The sequence below is a fragment of the Ursus arctos genome, unplaced genomic scaffold (genome assembly GCF_023065955.2).
Source record: "Ursus arctos isolate Adak ecotype North America unplaced genomic scaffold, UrsArc2.0 scaffold_3, whole genome shotgun sequence".
Lineage (NCBI taxonomy): Eukaryota > Metazoa > Chordata > Mammalia > Carnivora > Ursidae > Ursus > Ursus arctos.
Genome location: NW_026622985.1, coordinates 9,363,273 through 9,380,891, shown reverse-complemented (window position 1 = coordinate 9,380,891; position 17,619 = coordinate 9,363,273). Strand labels below are relative to the sequence as shown.

Genomic DNA, 17,619 nt, shown 5'->3' with positions numbered 1-17,619 from the left:
CACGCAGGAGCCCCCAAAATAAAATTCATTAAAGGGCACTGTTTTATTGTCTATAATAGCAGAAGACTGGAAACAACCTCAGTACCAATTACCAGGGGACTTGTTTAATAACCAGCGTGCTGCCGGAAGGGACAAAGGCAGACGGGAGCCTTGGGTGTGAGGGGCCGTGGGCTCAGGGCACCTGCATGTTCAGGGTTCTGGCAGCCTGAGCAGGCACACTGGAGGCACAGGGGACATGGCAGCCAGCGCCAGAGACCAGAGCCGTCCTGGCATGGCCAACAGTGGGAATGGGTGCGGGAACATGTCCTTGTGCTAAGGGCGGGCGGCGGGGGGGGAGGGGAGGGAGGTGGTGGTATGTGACAGCACAGGCTCGTAGTCTGTCCCAGCAGCTCATACGTGACGCTGGGGGCGGGGCAGGGGCTGGGAGAGGACAAGAGGACAGAGGCAGGAGACACACTTCCTGCCATCGGTGTTTACACTCCTGAAGAGACAAACATCCTGAGCGTTCGAACACTGTACGAAGCGAACATGGAGCCGACGAGCCTTCTCTGTTACTGAAGTTGACTCTCTAAAGCTCCTTCCGACATTCGTTCTAAACGCCTTCTAAGAAGGGAACTCCACGGTACGGAGCTTTCAGACAAACTCCTATCAGTTGCATCGAGCTCGGGGGCAAAGCACTGCTGTACAAGACACGCTTGGAAGCCTTGGTGCTGTTCTGGAAGGTTCCCACGGTGGAGACACAGACGGGGTGAGGCATGGCCGTGAGCCCACCAGCCAGCAGGACTCCCTCCGTTAGCAAAGAACCCCCCCAACTCCAGCAGGAAGCAGCACAGCACGGAGGCAGAAACGTGCCTGTCGCTCAGCGTACCCAGCCGAGCCTCTGCAGCAACACCATGACTCCCTCCACCGGAGAGGCAGCCAGCTCACCGGCCCGCCCGGTCCTGTCTCTGCTCCGCCACCGCCCTACCACACGGTCTGCGGCCTCGGCACCTGCGGAACCACCGGCTGAAACTCCGAATCGCCGGAGGTCGATGTCCCAGCATGGAAGTGCTACGGTTCAGTGAAATGCCAGGCCCCTGAGCAGCCCCGGCGGACGCGCCAACACCTCTGTTGTGAGCGCGCCGCCCCTTCTGCCTGCTCGGCGCCGGCACTGAGGACAGGAAGGGGAACCTGGCTGCTGTCCTCCCTCGGCAGCGTGCACGGAGCAAAGAGCTACCCACGTTTCCCTCACACACGAGACCAAAGCTGCGAGTTCGTCTGTGGAGTCGCCCGCAAAATGATACACCGCAAAAAGGCTGCGTGAAGCATGACGCACACGCTCTCTTTTCGGTCCTCCGCGACACCCAAGGGGCAAGTTCGCCTCTGCAAAAATCAGCTCGGAGAGGCGATGCTCAGCTGCCAGAGAAGCGGGGGGCGCGGGGGGGGGGGCGGTTCAGCCCGCAGCCCCGCCCACAGCCGCCCCTCCCCCGCCACCCCCGCCACCCCCGCCGCGCGCGCACACACCCACAACTGTGACTCCATCAGCGAGCTGCCGCGACCACAGCCACCATCACGCTGACATCTGACAGGTGCCACAGAAAAACCCAAAAATAAACACCGCTGACAGGTAGCTGTGACAGGCACCTCAGGGAAGAGCTGGAAGGCAGCCAGTCCAGAAAGAACGAGGCAACTCTGAGGAAAAAACCCCCAGGCCAGCAAAAGCCAAGACACGGAAAAAAAAAAAAAACCATTCCCAAGTTTTAAGTGAGTCATGGCTAAAATGCTTAGATCAGGAAAAAAATGAGAGACCACAAAAGTTTTACGCGAAGGCTGCAGTGTGGGAATAACAGGGAACGTGGAAGTTGCTAAGAGACTAAATCCTGAGAGTTCTCGTCGCAAGAAACAACTCCGTTACCATGTGAGGTGACAGGTGTTAACCACACTTCCCGCAGACGCAGGGATCAGATCGCCAGGCTGTGCACCTGCAACCAGGACGTCACTGTACCTCAGCTAAGAAGACCGAACAACACAGCAACCTGGACAAAAGATGCCAGGGAAGGAGAAGGCGGCTTCTGTCACGCCGGAGGGGAGGCCCGGCGGGCAGTGACACTGTCAGCACATGTCAGCAGAATGCACTCCCGCAGAACGCGGTCCCTCTGGCGCGGTGTCGCCCACACCCCTGCGTGCGGGGAGTGCTGGCACCGGAGCACACCAGCCCGGGGAGACCCTGAACAAGTCACTCCCCACCGCTGCCTCCAGTGTGCGCCACAGGTGCCAGGGTAGGGAGGAAGGGCGCCGAGCAAACCGACCACCCGCTGATCCGCCGCACGGCACCCACAGCCCCCTGGAGCGGCCATCCCGGAGCCACCGGTCACTGCCTGAGCCCCACGGACATCAGCCCCAGAGCAGCAATCTTGTCCGAGTCTTGGGGACCATCATGTGCCCAGTAAATGTCTCGTGTGGGAACAAGCAAAATCCAGGGCCACCCTTGGTGAAAGCAAGGACAGATCATCCCAGAGGTCAGGACACCCGCATTTGAGAGAAGTGTGGCTCTGACCCCCAGGTACGATGGCGACGTGATGAAGGGCAGCAGGGCCCCCGCGACACAGTGCTTGTGGCAGAGCAGAGTCAGGAGACACACTGCCGTCACCAGCATGTTTGCCTCCCAGGTGGAAAGGACAGGGGAGAGGTCAGGTCTCCTGGCTCTCCATAGTCAAAGAGAAAAATCACTAGTTTGGGGCTGGGTCTGACATAAGTCCTTTTGGAAAAAGCTCCAGAACTTCACGGACAAGTTACAAGACGGACAGTAGATAAGCAAAGTCTGCAGCCAACACTTTTCATAATTCCTTCACCTAAGCACAAAGCAATCCCACCAAAAAACGAGCCCTAAATCAACACCTGCCCCATAAGACCCCAGAAGATGCCAGGCAAAGTACTCCCCCGGGGAAGATCAGCCTGCATGAGCCAGCCATGACCTACCAGCACCAGAGAGGATGTGGTCACCGGAGCCAGACCCCGTGGGGATGACTCCCAGTCACCGGGTCTTGCCTTGGATCCTCGTCTACCTGACCAGGGGTCACTGACCCTGGTGAGATCTCCCCAGACAGGGTGGGAACAGGGGTGAAGGGGGAAATGAGTGGACAGCGCCATGACAGCCAGCCACATCCACACAGAGCCATGAAGGCTGTGCGGCAGAATGGTCCACTTTCATCGGACGCTGGCAGGAGTCATACACCTGTACACACAAGGCAGGCTTGCTCAGGTAGAGCCTGGGCAGTCTGGGGTCAGCACCTCGAGACAGAAGTAGGGGTGGAGGGCCTGGAGGGGCTCACTCACCGCCCACCCTGGCTCACACATATCCAGACCAGCAGAGCCGGAGCCACTTCACACGGTGGTTGTTTCCAGAAAATGTACATGCAACTCACGGACGAGTTCTGTTTTACACGCTCTGGGACCTTCTCTTGGAAAGAACCCAGCAGTGCTGCTCTTTGACAACTGGGAAAGCAACCTGAGCTTCGGAGGCTGACACCCCGGCGCCAACCACGGCCTCATCCAGCCATCGCCACCCAGACACACTCCGAGCGCACTCAGTGTTCAGGCACGGCAAGAGTGGGACACGGTGGGCTCCCTGTCAACTTGGGAGGCTGAGCGACCCCTCGGCCTCACTTTCCTGCCTACAGAACATGGAAGGGGCTGCTTGCTCTGCAGGCTCTTGTGAAGACTGACGTGAGGACGTGGTTTATCCAGCAAGTATGAGAATTCTTTACATTGAGGAGATTATAATAACGTAATGTCCCGTTTCACAAACCACATGGGGCTTTTCCCTTCAAAGTAAAGCCTACCTACTTACAACAAGTAAACAACATGTTTCTTCCACTAAAAGATCAAATTTCTACTCACGCTCACGGAGGTGGAGAGACCAACTCGAGCTGTGAGCGCCACTGCTCCCACGTGACGTGGCCCCTACGCCATGGAGGAGCCCCAAAGAGCACAGGACTGGAAGTCCACGTGCCACTGCAGAGCCTAGGGGTCCCTGCCCAGGACACCACCTTCTCCATCTGTGAAACGGGCATAACGACCACCCTGCCTGCTTTGTGGCACTTTCAGTGACCCACGGGACAACAGTGGAACTGCACCACTGGCCACCAGGTAAGCCTGAGCAGCATGGCCAGGCTGGCAGGGCACGTCCGGAAGATAAGCCGGGCTGGCTCCGGCACAACGCACCCCCGAAACCTGTGCCCGAAGACAGAAGCCGAGCAGAGAAGCTGGAGGAGCCCCATGGTTACCTGCCTGCCCTTCACCACGTGCTTGGGCACTGGCACCTTGAGCTCCAGGTCGGTGTAGTCCTGCGACCAGGTGTAGTTCTCACGCACGGCACCGTTGTAGCTGTCGGGGTTTCTCTGGAACTGCTCCTGCCTCCTGGGGAAGAGCAACAGGTGAGATGCACCCGGGCCCACCGCATGCCCGGACCCCCCACTGCATGCCCGGACCCCCCCCCCCCCCACCGTACACGAGCGGCCCTCACCACATGCCCGGAGCCCCATAGCACTCCCAGACCCCCACCGCACACCGGGGCGTTGACCACATACCCACGCCCACCCATCTACAGCTCCTGAGAAGCTGAGTCTCACATTTCCTGACCCTCCTACTCAGGCCTCCCAGGAAACCACGGGGACAAAGGGACAATGCAGAGAAGCCCCTGAGGGCAGCACCCGCGGGTTGGGGACAGCATACACAGCCACGCTCCACGGCACAGCCGGGCTTCCCAAAGCTCACGGACCAGGCCCGTCGCTCAACCAAAGGGCCACGGTAAGAAAGTCCCGGGCTCTTGCTTTCTCACCACCTGCTCGGCAGGGCCTATCTTCACAAAACAGCAGAACCACCTCAACCCGCGTCTGCTCGGCCTCCACGCTAACCCACCATAGCCTCGGCTTTCTCCTGGTGAAGCGCGCACAGCGAGGGCAATACACCAAAACCACAGGCTGCCTGGAAAACCCACCAGCCAGCCCCCTGTACCGGCAGGGCCCCCAGCACAGATGCACACAGGCCTGGCCAAGCAGCGGACGGTACAAATCAACTGCAATAAAACATGTGCTTTTAAACTGAACGGCACTAATAATAGCAAAAATAGCATCATAAAAATAAGTTTGGACTCACAAGCGCACTATGGTGGGTTTTACACCTAAATGACAGACAGAAGCCCAGTCATGGAGGAGGACATCCCCATGACAGGGGCACCTCGGCCACCTTCTCCAGCCCTTCGGGAGCCCAGCGGACACACCCGTGGGGAGACAAGGCGCCGTGCTGGTCTTCATCTGTGCACGTGAATACAAGTGGAAAAGGCTCAGAGCACATGCACCCCATCAGGCCCTCACCTCTGCCAGGTGGTGGTTCACGGGGATGCGCTTTTTATGGCTAAAGCTTCAGGACGAGAATGTGTTTAGCTCCTGTGGGTATGTCTCATGCACCTTACACGTGAGGCTGGGCATCCATCACGGCCCACCCCTCAGGGCTGGTAACTGGCTGTTGTTAGGGGCTGAAGTGCGACCCCAAAATTCTATGTTGTCCTAACTGCCGGGACCTCAGAATGTGCCTTGCTTCAAAGTTAAAATGAGGTCATCGGGGGCCCTGATCCAATCTGTGTCCTTTGCAAGGGGAGACCAGGACACGAAGATGTGCGCAGAGGGATGACAGAGTGAACACAGCCACGTGGCTATGGGCCACGGGGGTGAGGGCTGTCCCCCACCTCTGCAGAAGCTGGAAGAGGCCAGGAGGACCCTCCCCAGAGTCTGGAAGGGAGCTCGGGAGGGAGCCCCAGAGAGCAGGCAGGAAATCATGGCCAGGCACGCTGGACACAGAGGCCATGACATACACACACACACACACACACACACGCACGCACGCACAGGCTGCCCAGCACCGGGAGCAAAGCGTCTGGTGTACGGCTCCAAGTGCGGCCCAGGCCGTTCCCTAAACAGGAACACACACGTGTGTCCCTACCCACGGATACGCCTGCTAAGTCTCTGTGGGGTCTCTGGGTGGTAGAACAATGAGCAGTTTGCCTTTCTTCTCCGTACCTTTACGCATCACCCAAGTTCCTCAAAACAAAGACGTGATCAAGGGAAAAACAGCTCTTTTTAAGACAGAGTGGCCCCACAACTGGGCAGCTCTCCCGTGACCACACCAGCCTGCTCACATCTCCGCACTTCAAAAGGGGTCCGGGGACACAGCACCCGCAGCCCCTACCCGCTCTAGCACCCGCTGCAGCTTGAGAGCTCACGTCAGATGGACGCGCTCAAATGTGCAGAGAACAGGTCCGGCAAACCCGACCCGGATGGAGCCGGAAGACTTGTCCTCACTGTGCGGTCCTCCCACACGGCCTTCTGAATTGTGTGTAGCAGCTATCCAAAATCATCGACGTTACGGAAACACGTACATAAGAGCCACACAAAATAAAGGCCAACATGGCCTCGCACTTGGCAGAAATCCGGAAAGAACCTCGGGACCTCTCACAGTGGAGGGGTGGCTACGTCCCACACCCAGCGCGGAGCCCTCATCGGCTGGGGTCCACACGACCCCTCAACGCCACCAGGGACGCCACAGGGCCATGCCTGCTCAAGGGGCCACCTGCACCCATGGGGCCATGCCGAAGGAGCTGTCCCAGAACTGGGCGCTCACAGAGGGGCTCTGGCCGCGCAGCACCCCAGGGCGGGCAGCTAGGCGGGCACCGGGCCGGCTCACCCCGAGCGGACCTGCACCTCCTCCCCACGGAGCCAGGCACACTGTGGGGTGCTTTTTATAACACTTGGAATCCACATTCTCTTTAAATAAAGTTGATTATTTCCAGCCAACAATGTGTAAAAATAAGCCTCCTGTCATGTGCAGGTGCTCTGGGCCCCCCTCGCCTTGTCATCCCCCAACGGGCCTGTAGCCACACCCCTGCAGCTGCCAGCGAGTACACTGGGGGTGGGGGGAGGGGAGGGGAGGAGCATGAGTCAGCAGCCAGGGTGCAGACAGCAGGCAGGCCTCCCAGCAGCGCCCACGTCCGGAGCCCATCAGCCCCGTGACAGGGTTCTGCGTGTTAAAGGAGAAGTCAGGCCAGGCTCCTGTGCCTCGCGCTGCAGGCGGCCACCGCCAGCGCCACCTGCACAGATGGGAGCTCTGCTTAGCCCCTGCCCCCCTCCACGCCCCTGTGCATGGCAGTAACCCAAGGGCCTCCTTCCTCCCCAAGTTCAGAACAGCAGAGGCCAGGATGAGAAGTGGTGGTTTACGTAAAGGGCCCCAGACCCAACATAAAAGCATTTGTGCAGGAGGCTCGACTGTGCATGGGAAATGGGGACCGGTGTATAACTGGGGGCACAGGGGCCGCCCTCAGGCCCCTCCCCAGGTTCTAGGAGTGGGGGTGGCTCCCCCGAGTGCACCCAGTGGAAGGGACCAGGGCCTGAGCGTGTGCACGTGCACACACGTGTGGGGAGTGTGGGGAGCGTGTACGTGCTACACGCTATTTAACAAGCAGTTAAATCTTTTCCTTCCCTGGGTATCTCCATCTCTCCCACTGACCTCCTGCTCACTGGTACCACCACATCTAGCCCTCAACAGGAGCCACAGCAGACGTGAACACAGGGATTCTTCTCTGGGTTTCTGCATTTCGCAAGCTGGAAGAGGTGAGCCCACCCCTGGAGGCGAATGCCCTGCTTCAGGAGCCTCACGCCGACCATGCCCTCCTGGAAGCGGGTTCACAGGCCCCGTCTCGGCACCGAGACATGACTGCCACGCTCACCGTGCAGCTTGGAAAGGAAGGGTTGGACTGCACAGCACGTGCACAGTGACCCACCCAGGAGGCTCTGCCCCAGGCAGGCCCACCGTGCTGACAGCCTCCCCTCCCAGCAGCAACCGCGGCCCTCCTGCTTCCCCTGCACCTACAGGTTCCTTTCTATGGCCACCTCTTCCCAGCTCCTGGAGCAGCAGGAGCCCACGGTATCAGGTACCCTGCTCCAGGCTCAGCTCCCTTCACAGCAGCTCCATGTGGTCCAGGCGCCTCCCTGACATCCACTGTCCCCTCCTGCCCGTGGTCACTGTCACCCTCATACTCGGTAGCCATTCTCTTCAGTACATTCCCATCTGGAAAGACAGTCTGGCTCAGGACACAGGCTTGTCAGTCCACTTTTGTGAGGAAGGGAGGCTTCCTGGCCCTCTGGGGCACTTGGAGAGACAAGCTGCATATTCTGAGAAATCTGTACTTTACCCTTCCCCTTCTTTAAAATCTAGCTTCAATAATCTTCTCTCCACTTAGCATAACCAGTCCAGCATCTACCACCAGTCAGTCTTCCCAGACGAAAACAGCCCACGTCACACAGGGACCAGAGCCTGAGCAAGGACACCATTCAAGATGAGGAGGTCCCAAGAGAAGAACACCCACCCCCCAAGGGGCTCCTGCTGGCCAAAGATGAGACAATTTGAACATCAAAAAAGAACTATGTCAGGGCATCTGGGAGGCTTGATCAGTTGGGCATCCAACTCTTGATTTCAGCTCAGGTCATGATCTCAGGGTTGTGAGATTAAGCCCCACATCGGGCTCCATGCTGGATGTGAAGCGTGCTTAGGGTTCTCTTCCCCCCCCCAAAAAAAACCAACATCCACAAAACACTGAAACATGGGATGTATTCAAAGGTCTGCAAGCTCGTGAAATAAAAGCCCATCAGTCCCCTTGCTGACCAGAGTACAACCCCACCTGAAAATTAATATAACGGTTCTGCAGGCACCAGAATCTCAGAAAGCCAGTCCCTCTATCAGGACTCCAGAGATAACTGAAGAGTGCAGACCAGCAGGAGAAAATCACCACTTTGTCCCCTGCACTGGAAACCTGCTTCTGGGCAGCAGTGCTCGGGGGCTGCTGGCTGAAGGGATGGCAGTGGCGGGAGGGTCTGCCCACAGAAGGGTCCAGAACACCAATGTCGACAATGCCAGACACCAGGCGCTTCCCGCGATGTCTCCACCTTTGTGACAGTCCCCAACACGGGGCTTAAAACCCACTGCATCCGCCAGGGTACGGGGGCAGGAGCAGAGAACACGGTCACCAAAACGATGAACACACTGGCAGCCCAGTCCAGTACGTGGGAAAGTCTAACAGACAAAGTTCCAGGTTTCTTTACAAATAAACAGCAAGAGATTAAAGAGGAAAGGGGAAGTATTCCAAATCAGGAGGGTTAGAAGACACAGCAACCAAACGCCACACTGGGGCCTGCAGGGAATACTAGTCTGAAAACACCAACTGTGAGAAGGCACTTTGAGACGAGCGGGAAGAAGCGGACACAGCCTGGGGATTAGGTGATGTAAAAAATTCATGACAATTACATTAAGCTTCGGTCCTATTTTTACTCAAGTACGGGTGAAATTTCATGATTTCCGGATTTGTCCTGTCAAAACCAAAACAAAGTCTGGGGTAGGGAAAGACGGAACAGGGATCGAGAATGCCAGGTGAGGAAGCAGAGGGAAGCTTCGTGGGCACTGATGGTGTGGTTCTCTCCTTGCGTGGAATTGTGAAAATCTGGGGGGTCTGTCCCGGCTGTGCACCCGGCGGGGGACCGCTGGCCCAGGCTGTGAAGGGAAGCATCCCACCGAGAGACATCGCCCGCAGATTTCCAAGGCCACCCCACGACCCAGCCCCTGCAGTGTGCCCACGTGGGGTCCTGCCGACACCTGGGGCCCCTGCCCACCGAGCGCACGGGACAGAATGTCTCAGTGTGACTCGCACTCACGTTCCCATGTGTGTCCACGCTTACTGGCCACATCTGCTCACTTCTGTGATGCTCCTGCCACGGCTTCTGTTGGTGCTTTCCTGGTTTGCACGGCTCTATAATCGTGGGAGAACTCTGTCGGCTTCACAGTTCAACACCTTCTCCTGGTGTGTAAGTGGTCCTCATACTTTCCTCACGATGTCTGTTTAACACAAGCCCCATCTCTGGAATCGAACAGCTCCTGGGGCCCTCCCTCGCCAGGGGCCCTCCGTGGCCTACCTGGGACCCTTCCTGGGCTTTGATAACTACGCCCCACAGTCATCAGCCTGTGTCCAACCTTGCTCTCGTGTGTTCCTGCTTTGGCCCTGACCAGTCGTACCAGAAGCCCGTGTGAAGAGAAAGAGCGTGAGGCTGGGGTGCCCAGAAGGACTGGAGGGGACAGGACTGGCCCGGCACCTCCGGGGACTTCCAGGGCACCCACGCCTGCGGCCAGGAGACTCTGCCCACCACTGCCAGGACTTAATACAAAATTCTTGTAACAAGTATATTTTGATAATCTACTTTTAACATTTTAATTTTGTAACACAATTAAAAATACCAGATGATTCTTTACCTAAAAGAAATGAGGCAAGGTACGTGAAGTCCTCCTAATACGCCCATGAATGATCTGACAGGTTTTAATGCAAATTCCGGGACTACCCGTGACAATCTGGACAGGTGGTCGGCAACATGAACAGCATCGGTATTTACCGCACGCTGCTCTCATTCACTGAAAGGGGAAGCTTGTTATAGGGAGACTTTTTCTTAAATCACGTTAATTACCTGAACAAAGGAAAGAGCATTCCAAGTATTTTACAAGCATGGGACTGTAAAATAGACATCTTCCAACAAAAATGAGACAACCGACGCCACAAACGTGCAAGTGAGGAACACTGAACTTACTCCTCAGTGTTCTTCCCCTTGTCATCCAAGGTCAAACGAGTCACCACCAGCTTTACTACGGCAATTCTCAACAGACTGCCCAACGGAAAGACAATGACACTCGAGAAAACACCACTGGGACTCCCGCACCCACCTGCCAGACGGACGTGGCCCGCAACACAGCCCCAGGTCCAAATGTGCACACCACACGCAGAGAAGCCACGGTGGCAGGAGGCCTGGTCAGGGTGACACAGAAACCAGAGAGCCCCAGTATGAGACCCGGCGAGGCCCCAAACCCGCCAGGATGCTGGCGGGGCGCCTCAGCTCCGTCCCCAGCCTCTCCCCGCCTTCCGGACAGCAGCGTCCCCAGAGCCGTCCACTCTCCCATGGATGTACACTCACCCCAGTTGATAGCCAGTCCCCAAACTGCTCCTCAGACTGGGAGCCCTGCAGCGCCCACCCCTCCTGCCCAGCTCCAGGCAGGACCCCAGCCCACACTCTCACGCTGGAAGACCTCTGAGAGGCTGACCCCAAGGCAAGCCACCGTCAGCTGTGTCAGGCCAGCAGGGCACGCGGTGGTTTCTGGAGCTGCCGTGTGCAAAAGCACGAGGTGCACACGCACGCACACGGAAGGACACAGCATGGGCACCCACCCAAGAGCTAGCTTCAGGCGGGCCAAGGTTTGAGAACCAGAAAGTACCACGTTGGAAGAGCCAGAGCAGGTGTCACTTTAAAGAAAGGTAAAGCAGAAAAAGCTGGGAAAAAGGACGCTTGAGAGGCTGGGAAAGCGTGGCTCTGTCCTGGCGACAGAAGCACCTGGTGACACTCGTCATGGCACACTGGGGGCACGTGGGTGCCCAGCCCAAGAGGAAAGGCGCAGGCTGCCCTGCACTGGCGAGGGCTGCCGCGAGGGGAAGGGAGGCCCAAGCAGGAGGAGCGTGAGCACAGCAGGGCGGGAGGGGAGATGTGAGAACCAGGGGACGAGGCCAGGGCACGGGGTTCTCGGGGTTGTGGCAAGGCTGCCACCAACAGGTCTGAGACACACCAGAGAGACAGACCTTGGCACAGAAGCCCGACACCTCGTGTCATTCCACTGTTACTACGGTCCATCTCGCTGCCCACGTGCTGCGCCTCTCCGCGGTTTAGGTCTGCGGCAGCCCTGCATCCAGCTAGCTGTCCCGCACACCTGACACCAAGCACACCTGCCCAACGTGTGGGAGGGTCAGTCCTCCTTGCTGTGTGCGCGCTACGACTCGGAGCGCGTGTGTCCCCGTCGCACGACACACGTTCCCCCATCTTTCCCGCCCGGCCCTCACCACACCCCAGCCCACGCGCGCTCACCAGCTGTGTCCAAACAGTTTTCGGGCCCTGGGGCCAGCACCCCCACCCGCGCAGGGTCAGCAGCCGAATCCTCCGAAGATGGATGGATTCTACTAACAGCCCTGAGGAGGGCTCTGAACAGACAGGGGACCTCAGCACAGCAGGCCCGGGGGTCCGGGGAGCCGAGCACTTGGCATGAAGAGGGCGTCCACGTCGATCCAACCCCCCCGCCCCTCAGGAAGCCTCCGTGCTCTTCAAGCAGCATGTCACCTGGTCCCCTCATCTCCACGAGCACCGGAACCTGGAATGACCGACTGGTTCTCCTTCTGCACCCCTGGGGACACACCTCCTTCACCTCTGGGAGCAGATGAGGGGCACACACACACACCTGTCATCGCCGTTCTGTAAAGCACAGGAGAAACTACAAGGTTTCTATTAAACGAACGTTTTCTCCAGGATCAGCACAAGCACAAGTTAACCACCACCGTATTTAGTGGTAGAGGAACCTCCTTCATACACAATCCCACAAAGATGAAAAAGAGTCCATTATCCTGAAAGAAGTTATACCCTGTTTTTAAATTTGCCTGGATTTGATCTCGTCCTGCAAACAAAACACGTGTTCTCGACACATAAACATTAGAAACAAATATAGAAACAAGACCCACTCAAGAGTAGGAAAAAGGTTGGCTTTAAAATTAAAAAGAAATTAAGTCAGGAATTCTTAGTTCAAATTCCGCTATCACGAAGTTAAAACAAAGTTAAGTTTTAAAAACTCTTTTCTAAATTGAAAAACAGACTAAAAAGCAACCTATTTATATCACAGAACCCCCAAAGGCGCTGAATCGGGACACAAGCCCCCTCAAGAAGAGAAAGGTGGGCTAAGTATGGGGACAGGGTGAGGAACATGTCCAGGAAGAGGGGGGCCCGTCCCCACTCCACAACACCGAGGGCACTGGAGGCAGAGACGCACCTGCGCGCGTCCACCCTCTCACAGCAAGACGACACTGAGCCCTGAAACGAGAACAGCGTATTATTTAAAGAACAGCGGCAACAATCCCTCTCAGAAAACAAAGAGCTTGTGGAAATGAGCAATGACAGCAAAGAAAAAGCCAACTCAACACGAGGACCAGCAGATACAGCTGCAGAAAGGTGCACGAATTTCCCAGGAAAAAAAACAAAAACAAAAAGAGAGAATGTAGAAGGAAGAAGCTGGGATGCTGGAACCAGGAGATGCAGAATAAAGAAAACAGGAGAGGCGAGAACCAGAAAGAACGTAAGGAACGTAAAGAGACGCAGGACGGGCGTGTTATCTGCAGCCGCACCTACGCATTCTGGGGACCCCAGGAAGGGAACACAGCCCGCCCACAGCAAGAGTCACCTCCTGAGAGGTCACCACCACCGTGATATGCCACAGATCCAAACTGTCCACTGGGCACAGGCATCCTGCGCAGTTCCCGGGCTTTCCTCTGTTCACCACTGGAGTCCCACTCGGTTGTGGGCAAACCGCTTGCTCATGAAACGGAAAGCCCCTTATCCCAAAACGCCCCGAGTCCCGGGAAATCAGGGAGGCTGTGAGGTCCCAACAACTCCTGTCAGCGTCACTTCCTCTGGAAGGCAGTCGAGGACGTTCCCAACAGGAACAGGAGAAGGGCAAGGGCCCTAGATCCCATCGCGCTTAATGGTGAATCTGAGCCCTGTCCCCATGACTGGGGACCAGACAAGGTGCCGGCTCTCTGCGCTTCTACTCAGAGTTGTGCCGGAGGCACCAGGCAGGGCAACTAGGCAAGAAAATAAACAAGTAAAAGGCACTGAGATTGGAAGGAAGAAGTAAGACTCTTATTTGCAGACGATATGACCTTGTATAAATATATAAAATCCTTAAGAATCTACTAAATATTTAATTAGAGTTAAATGAGTTAAGCAAATTTGCAGCTTACAAAAACCAATATGCAAAAATCAACTGTATTTCTGTATAGTAGCAATGAACGATCTGAGAAAGACATTAAGAGAACGATTTCATTTACACCAGCATCAGAGAGGCAGGTGCCTCGTGGCTCAGTCCGTGCAGTGTGTGATCTTGATCTCAAGGCCCTGAGTTTGAGCCCCATGGTGGGTATACAGATTACTTAAATAAGTAAAACTTAAAAAAAAAAAAAAAAAAAAAAAAGAATACTGAGAAACAAATATAATGTCAAAAAAAAAAAACCAAAACACCCACAAAACTGAATTTTCAGAAATAACAAAATGTGGTGAAAAAACTAAAGAGGAGCAAATAAAACAGAAAGGCTCCTCAAGTTGATGGGCTAGAAGACTTAAATACTATTAAAAGGCGGCAACACTCCCCAGATTGGTCCACAGCCAGTGCAGTACCTACCAGTACCTACAACTGGCTTCTGTGCAGAAATGGACAAGCTGATCCTAAAACCTACGTGGAATGCAAGGACAGAACAGCTAAACAGGGGCACCTGGGTGGCTCAGTCGGTTACATGTCCAACTCTTGATTTCCGCTCAGGTCATGATCCCACGTCGTGGGATTAAGCCCCACATCTGGCTCTGTGCTCAATGGGGAGTCTGCTTGAGAGTCTTTCCCTCTCCCTCTGCCTCTCCCTACGGTGCCTGCCCTCACTCAAGAAAAAAAAAAAACAGCCAAAACAATCTCGAAAAAGGAAGCTCAACTGGAAGACTCACACTTCCCCATCTCAAAGCTTACTAACAGCCACAGAAGTCAAGACAGTAAGGTACTGGTGTAAGGACAGGCATGGAGATTCAACAGAATAAAACCGAGGGTCCAAAAAGAAACTCTCAGATTCGTGGCAATCGCTTCTTAACAAGGAAACCAAGTCTATCCAACAAGGAGAGAACAGGCTTTCCAACAAACGGTGCTGGGACAACTGGATATCCATACGGACCACGACCTCAGACACACAGAAATGAACTCACAAGAATCGCAGAATGCAAGAGCTAAAATATATAAAACTCTAGGAAGAAAATACAAGAATAAATCATTGCGATCTTGGGCTAGGCAATGGTTTCTTAAATACAACACCACAAGCACATGCAACCAAAGAAAAACGAGATAAATCAGACCTCATCAAAATTAAAGATTTTTGTGCACCAAAGGACACTGTCAAGAAAGAGAAAAGGGAACCCCCAGAATGGGAGAAAATACTGGCAAATCATTTATCTGATAAAGGTCTCGCATCCAGAATACATAAAGAACTCTTCTAACAATAAAATGACAACCCAATTAAAAAATGAGTGACAGTTCTGAACAGGTATTTCTCCAAAGAAGATGTACAAATGGTCAATAAGCACATGAAAAAAATATGCAACACTTTTAGTCACTGGGAAATGCCAATCTAAACCATTAAGATGGTTACAACCAAAAAGACAGACAATAACAAGCGTTGGCAAGGCTGCAGAGAAACTGGAACACCCACGAGGCGCTGGCGTGCAAGGGGGCAGCTGCTCTGGAAAAGTCTGGTGGCTCCTCAAAAGGCTAAACGCAGAGCTACCGTAGGACTCCACAATCCACTCCTAGCTGTGTGCCCAAAACACAGACACATGTACACAAAGACTCGCAGCACCATTCCTCATACGGACGGCCCAAGTGTCCATCAACCAATGACTTAATGAACAGGGTGGTGCATCCACACAATGATGTCTGACTCAGCACAAGGAACAAGGTCCTGATACTTCCTACAAATACAGATGAAACTGGAAAACGCTATGTTGAGTGAAAGAAGCCAGACACCCAGGCCACAGATGGCGTGATTCCAAGTATACAAAATGTCACAACTGGCAAACTATTGACACACAAAGTAGACTGGTGGTTCCCAAGGGCCGGAAAGTTAGGGGGGAAACGGAGAAGGAAGCTCTTTTGGGGTAATAATGACGTGCAGGAATGAGACAGCGGTGATGGCTGCGCAGCCTTGTAACTATTAGAAACACTTAGCTGTACCTGCTAAAGCGGACTTTTACAGCGCCTGGATTACGTGCCAATTTTTAAAAGCTGTCTGTGTGTGCACACACGAGCCTGAAAAAGGTATGTGAGGAGATTCTCCATGCTGCAGAACATCAGCTACAGAATTAGGGAAATAATTTATTTTTACACATTATGTATTCATAACTCACCTGTTAAAGTGGCCAAGTATTTTCTAATGTTAAAATGCTCTAACAAAGAGCAAATGTAAGTTTTTAACGGGAAATTCAACAAGATACTAATAGTGATGAAACCTGAATAATTTTCTGTTTCTCAAATTTTCTAGACCTTGCTTTTATTACTTTTATAATTAATCAACGGCTTGCCTGTCACAAGCTGTAACACACAGTGGGAGAGATGCCATTCCTAAATGCAACACACACAATAAATATCTGGTTATCAACTGATCTCAGGACACAGGAAATCTGTATCTAATTCTCCAGGGTCACTTCCCATACCCAAATACAACAGGAGAAGAAAAGGAAGCCACAAACGATGTAATGATATACCAGCGTTCAACAGCACAGCTAATGAGAGAAAATCAGTAATATTCCGCAAGTTAATATGCAGTTTCACCGTGCCATCAACTAAAGACCCCAAGGGTAAAAAAGAGAAGTTAACCATGTCAAGTGGATGTTCATTTTAAAGGAATCAAGTAACATTAAAAGAACAGTCTTGACCCCCTTCATAGACAAGAGAATAGTACGTCCACTCTATGGCGTGAAGGGAGACAGAACTTTCTAAAATCTACCAAAGGAAATCACCGAAGACAAGACACATGATAAAATCCCCACATAATTCAGGGGATCAACTGGAACAAGGAAAGCGGTGCACAAGAAGGCACGTGAATTTTATTTATAAGCCCGAGAGAAGGGCAGTGGCCAGAATCCCGGCGCTGGAGCAACAGACAGAAGCAAACACCACGGGCAAATCACGGTGTCGAAAACCTCATCTCTCCTCACTACAGCGGCACAAACGAAGCGTCAGGTAGCGTCATGCAGGTCTCAGTACCATCGAAAGCCCGCTCGTCGTCCCCGGTGGCGACTCTCCCAGGACAGGTGGGCAGGAAGTCCGCCCCCCCCGCCCCCACCGGCTATCTGTGGAGCACACCACCCTCAACCACAAGCCCTTTCCAACAAGCAGCAGAATACGTAGTATCGCCACCACCAAAGCTAGAGTAATCAAGAAAATAAACCACAAGAGAAAAAAACAGCTTTCAGCCCTGATGCTGGTGACACTTGTCCTCTCCCAGAAGGACATTAGAGAACCAGCCACCTCAAATGAGTAGAGAAAAGTAGGAGTGCGGCATGAAAATAAAGGACAGAAGGACCCGATGCTTCAACTCTGTAGGGGAAAGAAAGATCTAGAGTTTAAGTGTCGGGTGCAGAGGAAACTCCGATTTACACTGCATTACACACAGCACAATACACTGCCCCACGACCCAACCGTGGCCACCAGCCGTTCCACAAGCCCCGCAGGGAGGGGTTTCAGCTTTCCTCTATTAGAAGAACACTGTCTCTTCAAAGCTGCTTGAGCTGTGCCTTAACTCTTTCCCACCACCACACCCTCCAGGTGCCCACCGCCGACGCTTCTTCCAGACTCCAGCCCCCCAGTGAAGGCCTGCCGGCCCCCACATGACTCCCTGGGGCCTGCCCAACACGCCTTCTGCAGGAAAGAAGC

General features: G+C 54.3%; 1 protein-coding gene across 2 annotated transcripts in view; it reads right to left on the bottom strand.

Moving 5' to 3' along the window:
* NUDCD3 (NudC domain containing 3) overlaps positions 1-17,619 on the bottom strand; it is a 61,505-nt gene that overhangs the window by 18,435 nt on the left and 25,451 nt on the right. For both annotated transcript variants that reach the window (XM_057304274.1, XM_026502541.4), the window contains exon 3: positions 4,266-4,398. In XM_057304274.1, the coding sequence (XP_057160257.1) occupies positions 4,266-4,398 (133 nt within the window). The remainder of the gene's footprint in view (positions 1-4,265; positions 4,399-17,619) is intronic.